Source organism: Pipistrellus hanaki, assembly GCF_964339955.1.
Source record: "Pipistrellus hanaki genome assembly, chromosome: 1".
NCBI lineage: Eukaryota > Metazoa > Chordata > Mammalia > Chiroptera > Vespertilionidae > Pipistrellus > Pipistrellus hanaki.
This window is the reverse complement of record NC_140503.1, coordinates 179,647,769-179,667,625: the sequence shown is the minus strand read 5'-3', so window position 1 is coordinate 179,667,625 and position 19,857 is coordinate 179,647,769. Positions and strand designations below refer to the sequence as shown.

At 40.1% G+C, this 19,857-nt stretch overlaps 1 protein-coding gene across 1 annotated transcript in view; it reads right to left on the bottom strand.

Moving 5' to 3' along the window:
* The window catches only part of LOC311621326 (cyclic nucleotide-binding domain-containing protein 2-like), a gene marked incomplete at its 5' end in the record, with an annotated part of 75,354 nt that overhangs the window by 37,519 nt on the left and 17,978 nt on the right, over positions 1 to 19,857 (bottom strand). The window contains 2 exons of the mRNA XM_084881288.1: positions 14,010 to 14,093; positions 16,548 to 16,707. Of these exons, the coding sequence (XP_084737414.1) occupies positions 14,010 to 14,093; positions 16,548 to 16,707 (244 nt within the window). The remainder of the gene's footprint in view (positions 1 to 14,009; positions 14,094 to 16,547; positions 16,708 to 19,857) is intronic.

The following is a 19,857-nucleotide window of genomic DNA, read 5'->3' as shown; positions in this document are numbered from 1 at the left end:
AGGTGGGAAAGAATCTGTCTCCTGCACAGTCCGAGGCTCTGGCTTTGAATCAGGATGGAGAGAAGGTTTAACCATGACACCGAAGGACAGGAGAAGAAGACCGCCCTGTCCCACAGTACACGCACAGCGTAGAAACGGCTCTGTGCCCAGAGACATCCCACCCGAGCAGAAGAAAAAGCCTGGTGAGGAGGCAAGAACAAAAGAGTTTGAGAGGATACGTTTCTGAGCACAAGAACACACCGCCTTTGGAAATGCCTGACATGAGAGGACCATTCCCAGGAGGAGCCGAGATTTACCACAGGGATGTGGGGCTCACAGGTACCCTGTCACACAAGGCGCCAGGAGTTAGTCAGCCTGTCTTAGAGCAACGGTCCACCTCTCCTTCCCTGCTAAGGGATCTGTTATATATTCCATGTCGATTATATTCCCATATTTGTCGCCCCTTAGAAAAACACGATCCACGGGAACTTCTTTAACCATTGCTAAAGACTGCCAAAATTCTAGGTTTCCTTTTTCAAATTCAAGTTAATTCTGTGCTAATATCATAAAGACTCAGGGGATCTTCAATTACCTTTGAGTTCTCATCTAATTTTTTTTTTATGATACATCTTTACTTGACATTGTGATGAAAACTCTCCTCTGTGAACATTTAATCAAACACTAATCACATAAGCGTTCGTTTTTCAAAGAACAGCCCCATGAACTCGAAATCCTTGAAAATGTATTTGATTATGAGTGAAATCACTGACTATTCCTAAATAAAAATAGCAAGGTTTAAAAAATGGAGACTCCATGTCCTTTGCCACATGCCTCCATTCAGGTACTGGCCTGTACTTTTAACAAAGCTACGTCTTTAAATGTGCCATAGACGCTATTGGAAAGGACATAAATAATGGAAACTGGAGCCTGGAAAATGGCGAGCTGGCTCAGCCTCGGGGAGCATCATTTGTGAGATCCAGCTGCAAAAGCTAGAAGCCATAAAAAATGCATGCAGATTTCTTTTTAAGCATTAACACACCACTACTTTAAATGTTGGTTCTGACTGAGAAATTCCTCTCGGCAGGTGCTTTTTACCCCCATAACCTCCGCAAGCTGCCAGGGTCCCAGGAGACTAAACAAATTGCTAACTTAAAAATTCATTATAGAATTTGCTCCCTTTCCAAGACATGAGATGTACTCTATATTTGCTCTTCAGAACCCCCGGGGACCATAATCTTCAAGGCCCAGTGTGCTAATATGACGCCATCTCTTGTCCATTATTAATAGGCTGGATAGAGTTTTTAAGAAACATATCTCGCCCAAAAGTCCTAAAATGGGAAGTGAGAATGCCAGTAGCCGCATGTTAATTCCTTTAAGCAATGTCAAAAGTGATGACAAAGAGGATCTCAATACACCCTATTGCTGAGAAGTGTGAAGTGTTACACTCCATACTTTCCCTTTACCAACAGATGGTGGCAAGTGGAAGATGATGTCTGGAGGCATGAAGTCACTGTGAGCAAAATAAATGCAATTCTATGAAGCTATGAAAAATAATATAAAATTATCCAACATATAAAAGTATGAAGTTTTAAGTATGCATTACACTGAGTGGCCAGATTATTATGATCTCTGAATGCATAATAATATGGCCACTCAGTGTGTGTGTGTGTGTGTGTGTGTGTGTGTGTGTGTGTATACATATACATATATACATATTAGAGGCCTGGTGCATGAATTCATGCATGGGTGGGGTCCAGCCAGCCTGGTCAGGGGTAGGGGACATGGGAGGTTGGCCAGCCTGCCTACTGGTTGAACTCCTGGTCGAGGGGACAATTTGTATATTAGCCTTTTATTATATAAGATATACACTGAGTGGCCAGATTATTATATATTCAGAGATCATAATAATCTGATCAGTCAGTGTATTTTGAAAATATAAAAGCCAGCCATCTGGGCAAAAGCCCAGACTTAATACAGATAAAGCAGGTGGCTGCTTACCTTATCACATTTCAAAGACACTCATAAAGAGAGCACATAAACTCAAGAATGTTATAACTCAAATAGACTCAGTCAAAATGTCGCTGTCAGAATGGGCCCATGGGGAGAAGGAGAACCAGTACTAGCATCCTGAACCAGGGAAATGGACCAAGAACAGAACAAAGTGATCTCTGAGAAAGTGCTAAAATGAGTGGGGGGGAGGGGAATAGTGTCATTAGTATTATCCTATCTAATAAAGAGGGAATATGTTAATTAACCCTCATGCCTTCACAAAAATAGTGGCACCCATAGCCAATGCTAATCGACTGCCCTGTCCTCAAAGATGGCGGCATCCACAGGCACAAGATGGTGGTGCCCAGTCCCCTCAGTCCCACCGGGGAGGCAGGTAAGTGGCAGGTAGGCCCGGCCTTGCTGCACACCTGCCTCTGGAATCCCCCAGTCCCCTCAGCCCCCCAGTTGCCCGGGGCCAGCACAAAGTGCAGGCAAGCCTTGGATGGTGCCTTCCCAGCCACCCAGAGCCGCCCGAGGCTCAGGTAACCAGGGCCAGCCGAGGCTTGTGCTACCAGCAGTGGCAGCAGCAGAGGTGTGATGGGGTATCACCTTCCCCTGATCACTGAGTTGCCTCCTGCCCCTGAGGGCTCCTGGACTGTGAGAGGGCACAGGCCAGGCTAAGGGACCCTCCCCCAATCCAGTGCATGGATTTTTATGCATCAGGCCTCTAGTTTCAAAATAAACCCTTTGAGTCTAGTTCAAGATGAAGAACAAGATTTTCCTTCTCTGAAAGCATGGGTCTGAATTCAGTTCAAAGCACTTCTCTAAAATTTGGTCAATAGGTAAATATAGTATAAATAGATTAAATGGATGCAGGAATGGAAGAGGCCTAACCAAAGACAACTCATGGATTATTTAAGGATAATGTTTCTGTCCTAAAGAAATACAGCACTTTTAAGAAATGCTGTGGTAGACAGGTAGGAACAAAGAGAACAATTTGATTAGACAGAGGTACAACTAAAGTCCTAGAATGCTAAGAGTTTGGCTAGTAATTACAACCCATTCCAGAAGAGATAAGAGAGAAGCAAAATCATTTTAAAGAGATGGAATGGCTAAGAGTAAGATCTGGCTGTAACTCAATCTTGAAGACATTAGCATACATTATGAGAGAATGGTTACTCAGAATAGTAATAAGCCTAGAAACATAGCAAATGGAGGTGGAGATGGAGAAAGTGAAGAGTTGGAGGTAAGTACCCATCAGAGGTGAGACACAGAAATGGGGAGGGAGGGAGGTAACTGCCTCACTGTAGAGGTGCTCTGAGCTATGGGCTTGGATTTATTCCAGGCATCCCCTGGGACTGGATAAAAGATCCCTGGAGACCACTTATAGAACTTTACTTCAATTTTATCTTCACTTAGCATCCCTCTGACTGTGAATACAGCCTCTCAGGCCACCCTAATATAGGAAGGATTCATGAAATAATAAACATAACTATTTTAGTGACTGGAAAGAGATATTCACCATCAAAATTAAGAAGCAAACATTCAGATTTATACCATTCTCTATAAATTAACACTAGTCTGTCCTCTCTTCTTCTCAGGAAGTGGCTTATGAAGCGCTGGCATGTAAATGTCTGGAATCGCAAATCTGACATCAGGCCCACACAATAGCCACTTCACCACCCCGTGGGGAGGTTGGCTGCCTTTAGAGGCTGTACTCCCTGATGTTACAAAAAACAAAAACAAAAAGAAAAGAAAAAAAGAAACTTATAGGAATACATAACCCACTTACCATCCTGTGAATTTAGCCCTAGATTATGTAGATCAGAAATCAATTGTATAAATCAATAGCCGATATTGAACCTATTAGGTTGTATAAGAATGAACACTGTACCTATTTTATTTGTAGTGGGCCCTAACACAAAGAATTTTTTCTTAAAATATATTTTATTGATTTTTTACAGAGAGGAAGGAAGAGAGATAGAGAGCTAGAATCATCGATCAGCTGCCTCTTGCACACCCCCTATTGAGGATGTGCCCACAACCAAGGTACATGCCCTTGACCGGAATCGAACCTGGGACCTTTCAGTCTGCAGGTAGACGCTCTATCCACTGAGCCAAACCGGTTTCGGCACAAGGAATTATTTTTTAATAAATACAAATTTAAGAAATGAAGGGAGATAGGGGGATAAAAAGAAGGAATTCAGGTTCATTCCAGAAGATTAAGCTGCTAGTAAGATGTGATGACTTCTCATATGACTGTTAAGCCAGGTGGCTTCAATCCTTTTGAGAAGTTGGTCATAAAAATTTTTAGAGGACAGAGAGAACTCTAAAACTAGATCAGTTATGTAACTGAACTATTCGTTAGAGTACAAGGCTATGAAGATGAAAGTTGTTCCTGCTTTAATATAAATATAAACAGAGATTATTTTGAGAACTATCTAGCTAAAGGAAGAAAAAAAGGCATCTGAAAGTCTACTGTATTTGCCTGTTATATGACTCAAGTATACATGATCTGTAGTGCTAAGTTTCACCAAAATGTATGATGGAGAGAAAATAGAAAAATGGGCAAGAGACCTAAATAGATACTTTTCAAAAAAAGACAGAAGGAAGGCCAAGAGGCTTATAAAAACATGCTCAAAGTCACTAATCATCTCAAAATGACAATGTGGTACCATCTCACACTTGTCAGAATGGCTATCATCAAGAAATGACAAGTGCCGAAACCGGTTTGGCTCAGTGGATAGAGCGTCGGCCTGCGGACTGAAAGGTCCCAGACTCGATTCCGGTCAAGGGCACCTTGGTTGCGGGCACATCCCCAATAGGGGGCATGCAAGAGACAGCTGATCAATGACTCTCATTGATGTTTCTAGCTCTCTATCTCTCTCCCTTCCTCTCTGTAAAAAATCAATAAAATATATTTTTTTTAAAAAAAAAGAAAGAAAGAAAGAAATGACAAGTGCTGGCCAGGATGCGGAGAAAAAGGAACCCTCCTGCACTGCTGGTGGGAGTGGAGGCTGGTGCAGCCACTGTGGAGAACAGTGTGGAGTTTCCTCAAAAAACTAAAAATGGAACTCCGATTTGACCCAGTGATCCCACTTCTAGGAATACATCCCAAGAAACTAGAAACACCAATCAGAAAAGATATATGCACCCCTATGTTCATAGCAACACAATTTACCATAGCTAAGATTTGGAAACAGCCTAAGTGCCCATCAGCAGATGAGTGGATTAAAAAACAGTGGTACATCTATACAATGAAATACTATGCTGCGCTTAAAAAGAAGGAGTTCTTACCATTTGCAATAGCATGGATGGAACTAGAGAGCATTGTGCTAAGCAAAATAAGCAAGTCAGAGAAAGATAAATATCACATGTTCATTTATGGAATATAATGAACAACATAAACTGATGAACTAAAACAGATCCAGAGCAGAGAAACATCGATCAGACCATCAAACCTCAGAGGGACGGTAGTGGAGGGTGGAGGTAAGGGGAAGAGATCAACCAAAGGACTTGCATGCATGCATATAAGCCTAACCAATGGACACAGACACCAGGGGAGTGAGGGCATGAGTGGAGGAGTTTTGGGGGGCAATGGTGCAATAAGGACACATATGTAATACCTTAATCAATAAAGAAAAAATATATATATATAAGATGAACAGAGTACTCATATTAAATGAGTTGTTCCTACTAAGCAAGTTTGAAATAAAGGCAAGACTGGTAATTATAAGTATGCTATGCATAACTGAGTGAAACATCTGAAAATCACTCGATTTTCTAAGTACTTGATGGGGACAAGTTTTTGTAAAATCTGGGCCTTGGATGAGCAATAAGCAGCATGCTGTGAAGAGGTTTAACATTTATTCTCAGGAGAACATTTATTTCTCAGTGACTAGACCTCCCTTCACTGGGATCCAGATCGAATAAACTTGAAATGGTTTTGATGTATCGAGTTTCTGAGCAAACTACAAACAAAGCCAGTAAGAGAAAACTGTGAAATTATAACGTCCATTGCAACCTTCTCGGGCAATCACAGCAAGTACTGCTGATAACCATCCACTCACGTGTAAGTACAACCTCTAATGCATGTGTTCACGTACAAAATGAGGGTTTCAAGTTTCCTGTTACAAATCAGTTTCTGCCACAGTACTTGTTTTCCAGGCAAGTGCTGAAACCACTCCATGGCCTGGCCAGAACAGAGTACCCACCAGCCCTAGGCACACCAGCATGAAACTCCCTTCCAAAATACAGGCCAGTTATGGACTTGTGAGGCTGGCTGGTGTCCTGAGACAAACTCCCACTGCTCAGGTTTCCCTTACTGTTCAGGAAAGGGGCATGGCTGCCAATCCCAGGCAGCCAGGCACACCAAATGCTTACTTCTTGGTACCCCACACCGCCTTTTATTTTGGAAAACTTGAAGGATAGTAAGTAAATGATTCAGCTAGCCGGTGAGGACAGAGTACATACGTCTGTGAGTAAGGTGAGTCATGCCACAAAGCTGGGAATATGTTCTGGTAGCATATGACAGGATGGGCCACTATACAGTACATCTTGGCACACATGAATCAAGAGGCCTGTGTTATTATTCTGGGAGTTAGGAAGTTTCACAATTATCTCCCCACGCTTGCCAGTGTAAGCCTTTGGAACTTTACAGGCGGCCTCTCTCTTTCATTGCATCACTCCCTGGGAATTACTTAGACGGGAAACCGTGTGGTTGAGAGTGGAAGTTTTAGGGTCTGGTACTCTGGGTGTGAGTTCTTATAAGTGTTGGGCCCTGAACAACTTGCCTCAGATGTGTTAGCTTTCTTTTTTTCACTCTGTGAAAGAGAAACAAGAAGAGTACTAATGGAGTTATTGGGAGAATTGAATGAGATACTGCAAGTAAAATACACAAATCTGTGTTATCATTGTTTTTTAAAAAGGTGTTCGGTAAATGATAGCATTTGGTATCTGTGACTCAGATGTGCCAGTTCCTCTAATCTTCTCCCATTAGACCTCTGTCTATGGCTTTTTCCCAGCAGCCAGCTCCCCGGGGGTCCCAGGAGCTCATGATCACAGTCACCTCATTTACCGTACTTTCCTGCTCAAATATCCCGGGAGTCTACGGATGGCCAGGTGAGTTGTATAACCACAACAGTTCTGAAGTCAGAGTGCGGTGAAATCACTCTGAAGTGGAACAGGAAGGCTTGGTGTAAGAAATGGAACTTTTAAAAATATATTTTTTTATTGACTTCAGAGAGGAAGCGAGACGGGGGGGGGGGGGGGGGCGGGGGGGAGGCATGATGAGAGAAAATCATTGATTGGCTGCCTCCTGCAAACCCCACACTGGGGATTGAGCCCACAACCCAGGCATGTGCCCTGACCAGGAATCTAACCATGACTTCCTGATTCATGGGTTGACGCTCAATCACTGAGCCACACCGGCCGGGTGAAATGGAACTTTTTAAGTTAAGAAGTTATTTTATTTATATCTAACCCCAATCCAAAATATTGGTGGGATTTTTTTAAGCACATATTGAATGGTGGAAATAAATAGTGGAGAAAATCAGAGGGAAGAGAGAATACACAGGGAAAAAGCATGGCTGGCCATAAGATTTCACCTAATTATGTTCCAGACCATCTAGGGCTAGATATGGGCAAATCTGGCTATAACTGTCCTATTACGAAAACAAAAAAGGAAAATATGATCAATTGCAAAATTCATATATGCCAATATGTGTCTTCTATGCCAGCCACTGTTCTGAGCATTTTAGATGTGTTAACTCACTGTCATAGTGGCTGTATGAATTGGTTCTGTGTTATTCAGATGGGAAAGTGAGGCTCTGAAATGTTAAATAAGTACCAGGACTCACTGTGGCAGCACTGAAATTTGAACTCTGGTTGCCCAGTTCACAGCTTAGGCTCTTAAGAACTAAGCAATGCTATTTTGATAGGCAACATATAACAAATAATAGAAAGCCAGCAGTTCAGAGTGAGGATTTCCTAACTCTGAAAGCTAAGTCCGCATAAAGACAAATAGTTTGACAAAGTACACTAGCTTCCAGATTGATGGACTTCCTAGGTCAGTTTAAAAAAATGTTTTATTGGCTATAGGCTCCTTCCTGGCATGGGCTCTGATCAAGGGCATGCAGGAGGCAACCAAATGTTGAGTTTCTCTCACATTAATGTTTCTCTCTGTCTTTCCCTCTCTCTCCCACTCTCTCTAAAAATCAATGGGAAAATATCCTCAGGTGAGGATTTAAAAAAATGTTTTTATATATGATGCACAGCCCAGCTGATGTGGCTCAGTGGTTGAGCATTGTTCCATGAACCAGGAGGTCATGTTTCCATTCCTGGTCAGGGCACACACCCGAGTTGCAGGCTTGATTCCCAGTAAGGGACATTCAGGAGGCAGATGATTGATGATGTTCTCTTATCATTGATGTTTCTATATCTCTCTCCCTTTCCAGTCCTCTCTCTGAAATCAATTTAGAAAAACATATTTAAAAAAATATTTAAAAAATATGATGTACAGCTAACCACCTCTTGTTATTTGTGTGTGTCAACTAAGGACATAAGAACATTAAAACAACAACAGCTACCAGGAATTGTCAATATTATTTCAGGAAATAAATAACATGTAAGTACAAACACACACACACACACAAAAAAAAAAAAAAAAATGAAAGAGTGTAACCTAAACATAGAGGATCTTGCTTTACAATTTTGAATAAATTCAGCTTTGTGAAAATGTTCACAGTCCGTGTTTTCTCATGTGCCTCTGACAGGTGAAGAACTGTCAGAGAGTGTCAGTATTTCTGACAACCTCTCTTTGGAAGATCTATGACCCCAGGATAGCAAGTACCCAAAAGCAGAACTGAGACTCCATTCTACTCCAGGCCGGAACCCAGGAAGGTCTCAAATAAATCTCTTAAGAACCAGGAGATATGAACACATCAAAAAACAACACAGAAGGTCTGTGAGCAGCAGCCCAAGCAGGTGGACTCAATCCCACAAGATACATGTATCACTCACCAATGTGAGCACAGCACTGCAGGCTGTGACACACGCCATGGCGACAAGCGTGCTGTCAGGCTATAATTTCAACCTGGAATAAAACTGAATACTGTATCTTTTCTAAAAGGACACATTATGTTTAAAGAAAATGTAAGACTAACACCAGGAACATGATTCGATTTTCCTGATGCTAACACATTGGCAGCATTTTCCTGTTTTGTTTGGTAAAGAATTTGAGTTGCTTCTAAATTTATGCTGAAACCCATTGGATGCTTTCTGAGGCCGAGACCAGCAGCTCCACTTGTTCAGGGAGTTGTATTTACAATACCTGCTGTTCCTATATGTCCATTAGAATGCAATTATCCTGCTTGGGGGAAAATAAAGGTCACTGGGTTAATGGAGCTCACCTTCTTTTTTAGCTCATAAATAATACATCAAATATAATATTTAAAAAGAAAACCACATCCCGCATAGCATTGTGTTTCTATTGCTTTCCTCACAGAACATTTGAGTACATGGCACTTACCATGGCTATAATCGCTGCAGCCCATCAAGTTCCTATAGCACTGGTTGAGTCAAGAAATACTCAGCATGCATCTATTAAATTGATAGTCATAAAAACTCAAATGTTCAAGAAATTTCTCATGACATTTTCTTTTTTTAAAATATATTTTATTGATTTTTTTACAAAGAGGGAGAGGGACAAAGAGTTAGAAACATCAATGAGAGAGAAACATCTATCAGCTGCCTCCTGCACACCCCTTACTGGGGATGTGCCCACAACCAAAGTATATGCCCTTGACTGGAATCAAACCTGGGACCCTTCAGGCTGCAGGCCAACGCTCTATCCACTGAGCCAAACCAGTTAGGGCCTCATGACATTTTCAAGGTAGACTATAGTACATTCTACTCTGACTGTAAGGAGCAACTCACAAAATTATTTATACTAGCAAATATACAGAAAACCCCATGGGCTTTACCAAAGTATTGGCAAAGATATGCATTTAAAAATTTTTAAACAAATGCGTACAGATTCAAGCACATTCCGTTGCTTCCAGAATGACTTACCAACAGTACTTGTAAGGGGACAGTCCTTACGACCGCCCCAATAATAATAAATATTTCTAGGCAAGAATCTGCTGCCACTAGTCCCCTAATGACAAAATGAAGACATTCCTGCCAGCTAAATAGCTGAATATGGCTCTCAGCCCAAAAAAGAGCCTAATCAATGTTTTCACTTCAGGCTTCCCAAGGGAACAACTAAGCAATCGCTCCAGTACCTGGCACATCAAGATTTATAAGGCAAAATAGGAACAGATGGCCGAAATAGCTTCAGAAAGCTATTTGTCTAGAAAAACTAAAACAAAAACAAAAACAAAAACCCACAAAAACAGAGCATCTGCTACTATATCACTATATCACTCTGCCCCTAAAAATAAGGCTGCATATCTCATGAGATTTACCTAAGAAATATTTTTTGAAATAAAAGGGGAATTATAGTATACCTCCGAGCCTACTATAACAACTGTTAAACACTTATAAATAACTCAAAATAATGAAAATGAAAAACTCAGCTTTCCACTTGACTCAGGCTTGTGTGACAAACTGCACCACAATCACCCAACAACAGAACCATACACAGCTTCTGCCTCCTCGTTACGAATTTCCGCAGTAACCCAGCACAGCCCTGTGAAAGGCATATCAACGGACTTATAAACCCAGCAATGAACCAGACAACTGTTTTCCTAAATAACACAGCAATGGTACTCCCAATTGTTTCAAAAGTTTATTTGAAGGGCATGTATCTGTCATCAACAGCCTATCATTATTTGTTTTTATCATCATTAATAGCAACAGAGGTTGTTCTGCCAGGCACTGATCTAACAGTTTTATGTCAGTTACCTAACTTAATCCTTGAAAAAAAAAATCCTATGGTCTGTGAAGGGTGGCAGAATATACCACCCCAAAATATGCCACTTTGGCATAAGGATTATTTTGAGCTAAAGAAACCTAAAAAAACAACAACAACAAAAAACAGTGCATTCAAGAAGAGCATTCTAATCTCCCCTTTTCTTCCTGAAAACAGGAGATTAAGAACTCCCTCGTGAAAGATGCCCTCTCTGTACCAGAGAAAAGAAACATTCTTCAATGAAGAGTCAAAGCTGAGAGAATTCTATAAAAAACAGACCTTGTTAAAATAATTTGTATCTTCCTTTAGCCTCCTCATATATTTTAGTTACTTTTCCACAATCACCTCTTTTCATTTCCTTACAAGGACTCTTGTGTCACATAAAACTTATCTACATTTGTAAGCTTTTCTCTTGTTAATCTGTTCTATGTCAGTTTCATTTCCAGGCACAGCCAAAACACCCTAAGAGGGTAGAGGAAAAAGTCTGCCTCCCCTATATCTGTGATAATTTGTTATCTAATTAAGACTGTAGATCCATCAGCACAAAGCACTAACTAACACTATTTTTTTATTTTTTTAAAATATATTTTATTGATTTTTCACAGAGAAGAAGAGAGAGGGATAGAGAATTAGAAACATCGATGAGAGAGAATCATCGATCAGCTGCCTCCTGCACATCCCCCACCGGGGATGTGCCCGCAACCAAAGTACATGCCCCTGACTGGAATCGAACCTGGGACCTTTCAGTCCACAGGCCGGCGCTCTATCCACTGAGCCAAACCAGCTTCGGCTAACTAACACTATTTAAATATAGACACTGATGAGGAAAAACCAAGATGGCAACATAAGGTAAACACCTAAATGTAGCCTACCACAACAATTTTAAAATTACAACTGGAAAACAAAGTGGACATCGTCCCGAAACACCAGAAAGCTGGCTGAGTGGAAGCTCTACCAACTAGAAAAAAAAGAGAAAAAGACGCTGAGCCTCAGAAGCTGTGGAGGTGCAGAGATCCGTGAGCGTGGAAAGGGCGGGTAGCTAAATACGCCACTGGCTTACTTGCAGCATGCGAGTGGGCAGCTAACGCGCGGTGAGCTTTCTCTTTGGTGAGGAAAACAAAACCTCCCAATTGCACTGATATCCAGCTCTGGTTAGGGAGAAATTGGACTGTCTGGTGAAACTCGAGAGCTTCTCTCAGAGCTGTGTGTGGCCAGAAGCCATTGCCGAGGGACTCTGAGAACAGGACACTCTTAGGGTGGGGCTGACGGGAAACCAAAGCTAGTCTGCACCACCCTGAGACTCTGCCCCATCCAAGCTGAGCACAGAACTTTCCTAGTGGAGACACTGTTAATCATCACAGCCATTTGGCTTGGAGATCAACTCTCCCCATTTGTGATACCAACAACAAGCAAAGCTTAACTACAACAAGACTGCACATACAGCCCACAAAGGGTCCACCACAGGTAATTGGGGAGGCTGAGCTACTGGGCCCTGCTAGGACACCTAGCACACAAAGCCACTCCATCAACTCAGGGAAGCAGCTAAAATGCGGAGACAAAGAGGCAGGCCTCAATTGAAGAAAATGGAGGAAAGCAAAAGACTGGATATAGAGTTCAAAACCACAGTTATAAGGTTTTTCAAGAATTTCCTAGAAAAAGCCAATAAATTAAAAGAGACCCTTGAGGATATGAAAAGGGATCAACTAAAAATTAAGCATACACTGACTGAAATAAAAAATATTATACAGAGACCTAAAAGCAGACTAGAAGATTGCAAGAATCAAGTCAAAGATTTGGAATACCAAGAAGCAAAAAACATTCCTCTGGAAAAGCAAAAAGCAAGTAGAATACAAAAAGTTGAAGATAATGTGAGAAGCCTCTGGGACAAGTTCAAGCGTACCAACATCAGAATTATGCGGGTGCCAGAAGAAGAGAGAGAGCAAGATACTGAAAACCTATTTGAAGAAATAGTGACAGAAAACTTCCCCCACCTGGTGAAAGAAATAGACTTACAAGTCCAGGAAACACACAGAATCCCAAACAAAAGGAATCCAAAGAGGACCACACCAAGACACATCATAATTAAAATTCCAAGGTCAAAAGACAAAGAGAGAATATTAAATGCAGCAAGAGAAAAGCAGTTAGTTACCTATAAAGAAGCACCCATATGATTGTCAGCTGATTTCTCAACAGAAACCATGCAGGCCAGACGGGAATGGCAAGAAATATTCAAAGTGATGAATAGCGAGAACCTACAACCAAGATTACTCTACCCAGCAAAGCTATCATTCAGAATTGAAGGCCAGATAAAGAGCTTCACAAATTAAAAAAAAAAAAAAAAAAAAAGGAAAAGGAGTTCATCACCACCAAACCAGAATTATATGAAATGCTGAGAGGTAATCTTTAAAAAAAAAAAAAAAAAAAGGACAAAGAAGATAAAGATAAAAATCAGGAACAACAAATACGTAACTATCAACAAGTGAATCTAAAAACCAAGGGAATAAAAAATGTGATGAACAGTATTAACTGGTGAATATAATAGAATCAGGGGTATAGAAAGGGAGTGGACTGACGATTCTCAGGGAAAAGGGGAGTGGGAGGTGCGGGAAGAGACTGAACAAAAATTGTACACCTATGGGTGAGGACAGTGGGGAAGAGGAAGGGTATAAGGTGGGGTAGGAACCTGGTGGAGGGGAGCTATGGAGGAACATTTGTAATAATCTGAACAATAAAGATTTGTTAAATTAAAAATAAATAAAATAAATAAATAGAGACACTTATTTTCCTTAGTGTTTATTCTCATTGTAAATATTTTTGTCTTTGAGCCCTGCCGGTGTTGCTCAGTGGTTGAGCATCCACCCATGAACCAAGAGGTAACCAGATCAATTCCCGGTCAAGGTACATGCCTGGATTGTGGGCTCAATTCGCAGTAGGGGTGTGCAGGAGGCAGCTAATTGATGCTTCTCTCTTTCTGTGATGTTTCTATCTCTCTATCTTTCTCCCTTCCTCTCTTTCTAAAATCAATAAAAACATATTTAAAAAATATTTTTTGCTTTAAAATGTATCTGGGTTCCCCAGAAAGGTTTCCTTAAAATATTAGTAATTTTACTAAATATTATCAGATACTTACTTCTTTACTTATTACAAAAACCTTTACATCTGTTTTACAAAAAAGTGAAGCAGGCCGATTTGTATTAGTTAAAAGGCAGGTTTCCTGAAAAATAGAAACAAATGGATTTCTTCAGGAATTATTTCAGCTCTGATGTTATTATTACAATGAAATGCTGGGACCGTTGGAATTATAAGTATGCATCCAACTCTCACTGGGATAATAAGTATGTATCATTTTAAGCAAATAATTAAAAAAATAAATCTTGAGGCCGAAACCGGTTTGGCTCAATGGATAGAGCATCGGCTTGGGGACTGAAGGGTCCCAGGTTCGATTCCGGTCAAGGGCGTGTACCTTGGTTGCGGGCACATCCCCAGTAGGGGGTGTGCAAGAGGCAGCTGATCGATGACTCTCTCTCGTCGATGTTTCTGACTCTCTATCTCCTTTCCTCTCTGTACAAAATCAATAAAAATATTTAAAAAAAAATAAAAAATAAAATAAAATATATTTTTAAAAAATAAGTAAATATATCTTGAGCAATAAAAAGCAATTGGAATTGATAAATAAGGACTGTCCTGATCTTACTTTCACATAATCTATCAGTCCCAGCAGCATTAAATGTAAGGGCTATTTTATAAAAACAGAATGCAGGGTTGAACAAGTCTTTATTCTGGAATACTTGCTATATTAAAACAACAGCATAATCTGCAAACACACAAAATGCTGTATGTTAACTCCACTCAACATTTATTACTAAGAGAAAAGGGTGCTTTGTCCTACAGATGGCAAACTTGGAGTGGATGCTAACCTAAAACCATGAGGCTCAATGAGGGGTATGGTGTGAGTATAACCAAATACAAAATTATAACAAATTTTAGTGATTATAATATTGAAAAAGGTGTAGTAATAAAGAATCAAGGTGAGATTATCTTATTGAAGGAGAATGACATGACTTTAACATCTCTCTTTGCTTGAGATGGGACATCCATCTTATGCAGCCCTCGGACATAGGCACTCCTGGTTCTCGGGCCTTTGGACTTGGACTGAATTATATCTATGGCTTCCCTGTTTCTCCAGCTTGCAGACAGCAGGTTGTGGGACTTCTCTGCCTCCAATTCCTACAATAAATCTCCTCTTACATATATCTGTATATATCCTATTGGTTCTGCTTCCCCAGAGAACCCTATACAGATTTTGGTTGAGAAATACCAGTTCAGATGATCTCCAAATTTCTTCCTTTTAGTTAAAAAATAAACAAACATCAGTGGCTCCATTTGATCTGCTCACAGTTCAGGCAGCATGGCAGAGTAAACAGAGCACTGATTCAGGATTCTCCTTCCATTTCTGCCACCAACTAGCTGTCTCAAGAGGAGCAATTCAGCTAACTGCTCTGGTTCTCCATCCACAAAGGTGTAGAGTGAGTTTGTTTAGCTGACCTCTGAAGCTCCATCCAGCATTAAGGTGCTGATCCTGGGGAAGATCTTGATGTCTACAAAGGGCCAAAAGGCTCTCAGTAAAAGTGCTTCCAGAGTGCCTCCAGCACTAGAACACTCAGCCAGTCACAGGCTGGCCAACATCTTAACCAAGGCTCAATCTATCAAAACATATTTGACCCACCAGAGAGGGTACATAATTAACAATGGGAAGGCCGTGGGAAAAGGTTTGCTTTTCATTGAAAATCATTAGGAATACTTCTTTGTCCTTTGACTTCTCATTGGATTTGTTATCAATAAAATATATTGAATCCATCTCCTATTTGGTATTCCCATAGCCAGTGCCTTGCTTCAGAGTCTGCTCGTCAATTTCCCACCGGCTCCATTTCCATGTTGTCCTTTCCCTACTAACATAGCCTACCTATGTTAACATTCAGTAGATGATTCATCACATTATTCACTTGTCTAAACGTTAACCTGACTCATCTCCCTCTGACTTAAAACATTTCAACGAACTCTACTGCCTGTAGAATTAAGTCCAAACTCTTCATCATGGTTTTCAAAACCATATTAGACCTCAGCTGACATTTTCAAAATAAACGCCAGCAACTGTTCTCACCTCCAAGACCTCCACACTTAGGTAGTTTTGGATCCGAGGATCTTCAAATCAAATCTGTCCTCAACTAAATACAGAAATAAAGCAAGTTGTATTCCTACACACAAGCTGCTTTCTGCCCTAAATTTTATCCCTTTTGCACAAAGTATTTTACAAAAACAGACTTCCTTTAAAGAATTAAAAATATCTCCTTGAATCAGTAACTCTTTCGGTACACTTTTTTTTAAAAATACCAGCCTCCAAAGCTATAGGGTTTGTAACTCATTCATTTAATGGGCAATCATTCATATAGCAATCACTTATAAATCTTGCAGGTCCTGTATGTTGGCAAACTATATATCAGGCTACATGTCAGCTCTACACTGTTATGAAAAAATACGCATTCTTTAAGCATTTCTATTACTGAAATATTTCATACTTGAGGACAATGTTATTTTAGTACAATGACACATAACTTAAATTTTTAAAAATAAAAATGGTAAGAGACTGAGAAATTAAGACAGTACTTACCCCTATGAAGTCACCTTCTTCAAACTCACTTAAAATGTCAGAGTTGGTATTTCTGTTCATGCTTGTATTACTTGACATGACCTTTAACTGTCCAGCAAGAATCAGGTAGCATTCAAGTGGTACATGTCCTTGTCTTAGAAGCATACTTCCAGCTTCAAATCTGGAGAGAAAGAATATTAAACACATTTCTCCTGCAAAATGGCAAGTTTGAAGTCATCGTTGGCAAACAAAATACTGCCATCTTCACCTGTAAAGAATTTTTCTTTTTGTTCAGAAGCAATTATCTTCTTCTGGTATAGACCTTGAGGCAAGGATGGGAGCCAACCTGTCCACTGCCATGGCATTGGTGCCGAGAATGGCACTTGGCCCATAAACTACGCCTTCAATGAATACATATTGAGTGGATCAGGAAGAGGCAAAGGGAGGTGTTGCACAATCACAGAACAGAAGGTCTCCATACAAATGAGTTCCTTAGATGAACCCTGCTTTCGCAAAACAGAGGCATTTTTAAAACACTTCTGCTGAATTCCTGATGTGAGGCAAGGTTTTTGGTTTTCTGGGAGACAAATTTGGTATTGATTAGTGTTTCTTTGATCAAGACTTTTTAAAAATACTTAAGTCCTCACTTTTTAAAAAATTCATTTTACCATTTTATTTTCTTACATAAATATAACGTCTTCAAAAGGTTCTTGGAACTGTGGCAAAATGACTTATAAAAAAAAAACAAAACACCTTTACCATAGGCTAACTGACATAAACAAGAGTTAAGTTCCTATGGCATCTCATCACCATTATAACAAATGACATTGAACAAAACAAGGTTATTTGAGGATGTGCAGTATTATACTCAGGAAAAGTTTTGTAAATCTGCTCCTTTTCCCTGTTTGTAGATATTGAGCCAGAGGACAGGAGTTTGCCCACTCCAAGTTTATAGAAACAACCATCCCTGGTAGTAATGCATAATAAACTTTAATGAACATTAAAAAGATCACTTCAGGCATTTGATAAAAGATCAAGATTCCTTTATACCCTGGAAATTCTGGTTTGGTAGATCTGGGGTGGAGCCTAGGCATCTGTATTCTTAAAAGGATCTCCAGATTATTTTGATAGGAACCATGCTTTGAGAAACATTGTATTTGAGACCAAGAACAAGCATTATTTACTTTCTTTTTCTAAAATGAGTAATTTTTGTGAAGACTGGAACTGGGCATGTTCCATGAAATATTGGGAAGTCTGGATAATTTTAGAGTTTCATTTAATTACTACCCAGAATTCTTTCTTCCTAGAAGAATAAGAGTTATAATATCTATATTCCAAATTAGGCAGGTGTCATTAAAGAGAACGGTAGTGAGAAAGATGACAGTGTTATGTATATTAAAGATACTCCCATCCCTGTGTTATCAGTGAGGAGGCCTGAACTCCAGCACTTGACATTAATTAATCTTAAGATCAATTAAATGATCTTAAGAAAATTGCTTAGCTTCTACTTCCAATTCTTTACCTATAAAATGGGAATGAATCTGCACCTACCACATACTTCATAATAATGTTTTAGAAGAAAATATGAAATATATTTAAATTATTCAAAGGGAAGATTTTTATAAATAAAGTATTAGGATTTTGCCCTGTTTTAAGAAGTTTGACAATGTGAAGGAGAATTAGAAGCAGCACAGCTCCCCCCAAAATAACTATCCAAAGTAATAAGCAAGTCTTCCACAGTTCCATGGAAGTTCTTATAAGAGAAGACATGAAACTCTTGAGTCAGAGACTCAAAAAGTATAACAGGAATATCAAGTGAATCAGTTGGGTGCCAGTTGCCCATTATACTAATTGGATCACCAGCCTCCTCTGTAATTCATTGGCACAAGGATTCCAGGGCTACCCATTGCTTCTGAAGCATTAAAATTTAAGAATACCACCCATACAATAAACCATTAAATATTCACAGGAGCCTGTACTCTAGTGTTAAATTGCAAAAGTATAATGGGAATATCAGCATGGTTGCACCAGTCCCGAAGTCCCACGGGGCAATAGGGTGGCCCAGGGGAGTCTGCTTATGCAGTGGGGTAAGCCACAAGGGAAGAGCCGGAGCTTAGGGCATCCACTGCTTTTACAATAAGCAGTAAGTGAGCTGTCTGTCTGGAAGGAGACCAGGTACAGTATAATGTGTTAGTGTCTCAGGATTCCCAGTGGCATGAACAATCCTGAGGAGTGGCAGGGGTGGAGGCAGTGGGAGGAGGGGGTGGAGGAGGGAAGACCAGCCAAAGCCTTGAGAGTTGGGCACATTCAGCAAGATGTATATGAGCACAAAAGGCTCCTCACAGACTGCATCTCAGGACACTGGGCTTATTAATGAAAATGAATAGAATTTTAAAATAAGGTTCTTCGGTTACTTAAAGAATTATAATTCCAGTTCCAAAGGAAGAATGTGCAAAAAGGAGATTTAACATTACTATCTTCACTGCCTTTGGGAAGAGAGTCACAGAATAAAATGTGACGACTCCTGATTTTCCACTATTTATGTTAGTAGATACCACCTTTTCAAAACCATTTCTTTTACTCTGAAGAATTACAACATCATTAAAAATTGCTGAAGTAACTGCTGCATCATAGAAATACCCTCCACATAGTAGTTGGTTTCTATGAATTAAGAATAGGAGCATAGTCAATAGGAATACCAGGGCATCAGAGAATGGAGCCAATCATAAGGATGTGATGGAAAAGGGAGAGAGGGGAAGCATGGGGAATGGAGGACTTACAGAGGGAAGAGATGGATGACAGGCACTATAATGGGAAAAGAGTCTGCTATTCAAGACAGTCAGATTTAACGCTTCACAGAAAGAACAGGATGATTCCACAATCCGTTTTCTCTCCTCTCTGTTGTGAAAGTGGCTGAGGGCCACCATTCGCAGCCAGCTTTTCAAGTGCATCCCTTGGCTGCCAGATGCCCATTATGCTAATTGATCAGCAGCCTCCTCTATAACTCATTGACACAGGATTCCAGGGCTCCCCATTTCTTCGGGAGCATTAAAATTTAAGAATACCACCCATACAATAAGCCATAAAATATTCACATGGGCCTGTACTCTAGTATTAAATTGCAGCTCCAGGATGGTTCTGCAATAGCCTATTTGCATGATGTGAAGGCATGCCAATGCTGAATAGGCTTCTCCTGCTTAAACATTTAATTTTATACTTCCGGAGCACTCAAAGCTCTTGCGAATATTTGTAGTTTGATTAAAATAATTTTCCTTAAGATTTTTTTAAGCCCATAGATATAACTGCTCCAACCTAACAAATGCAGAATTCG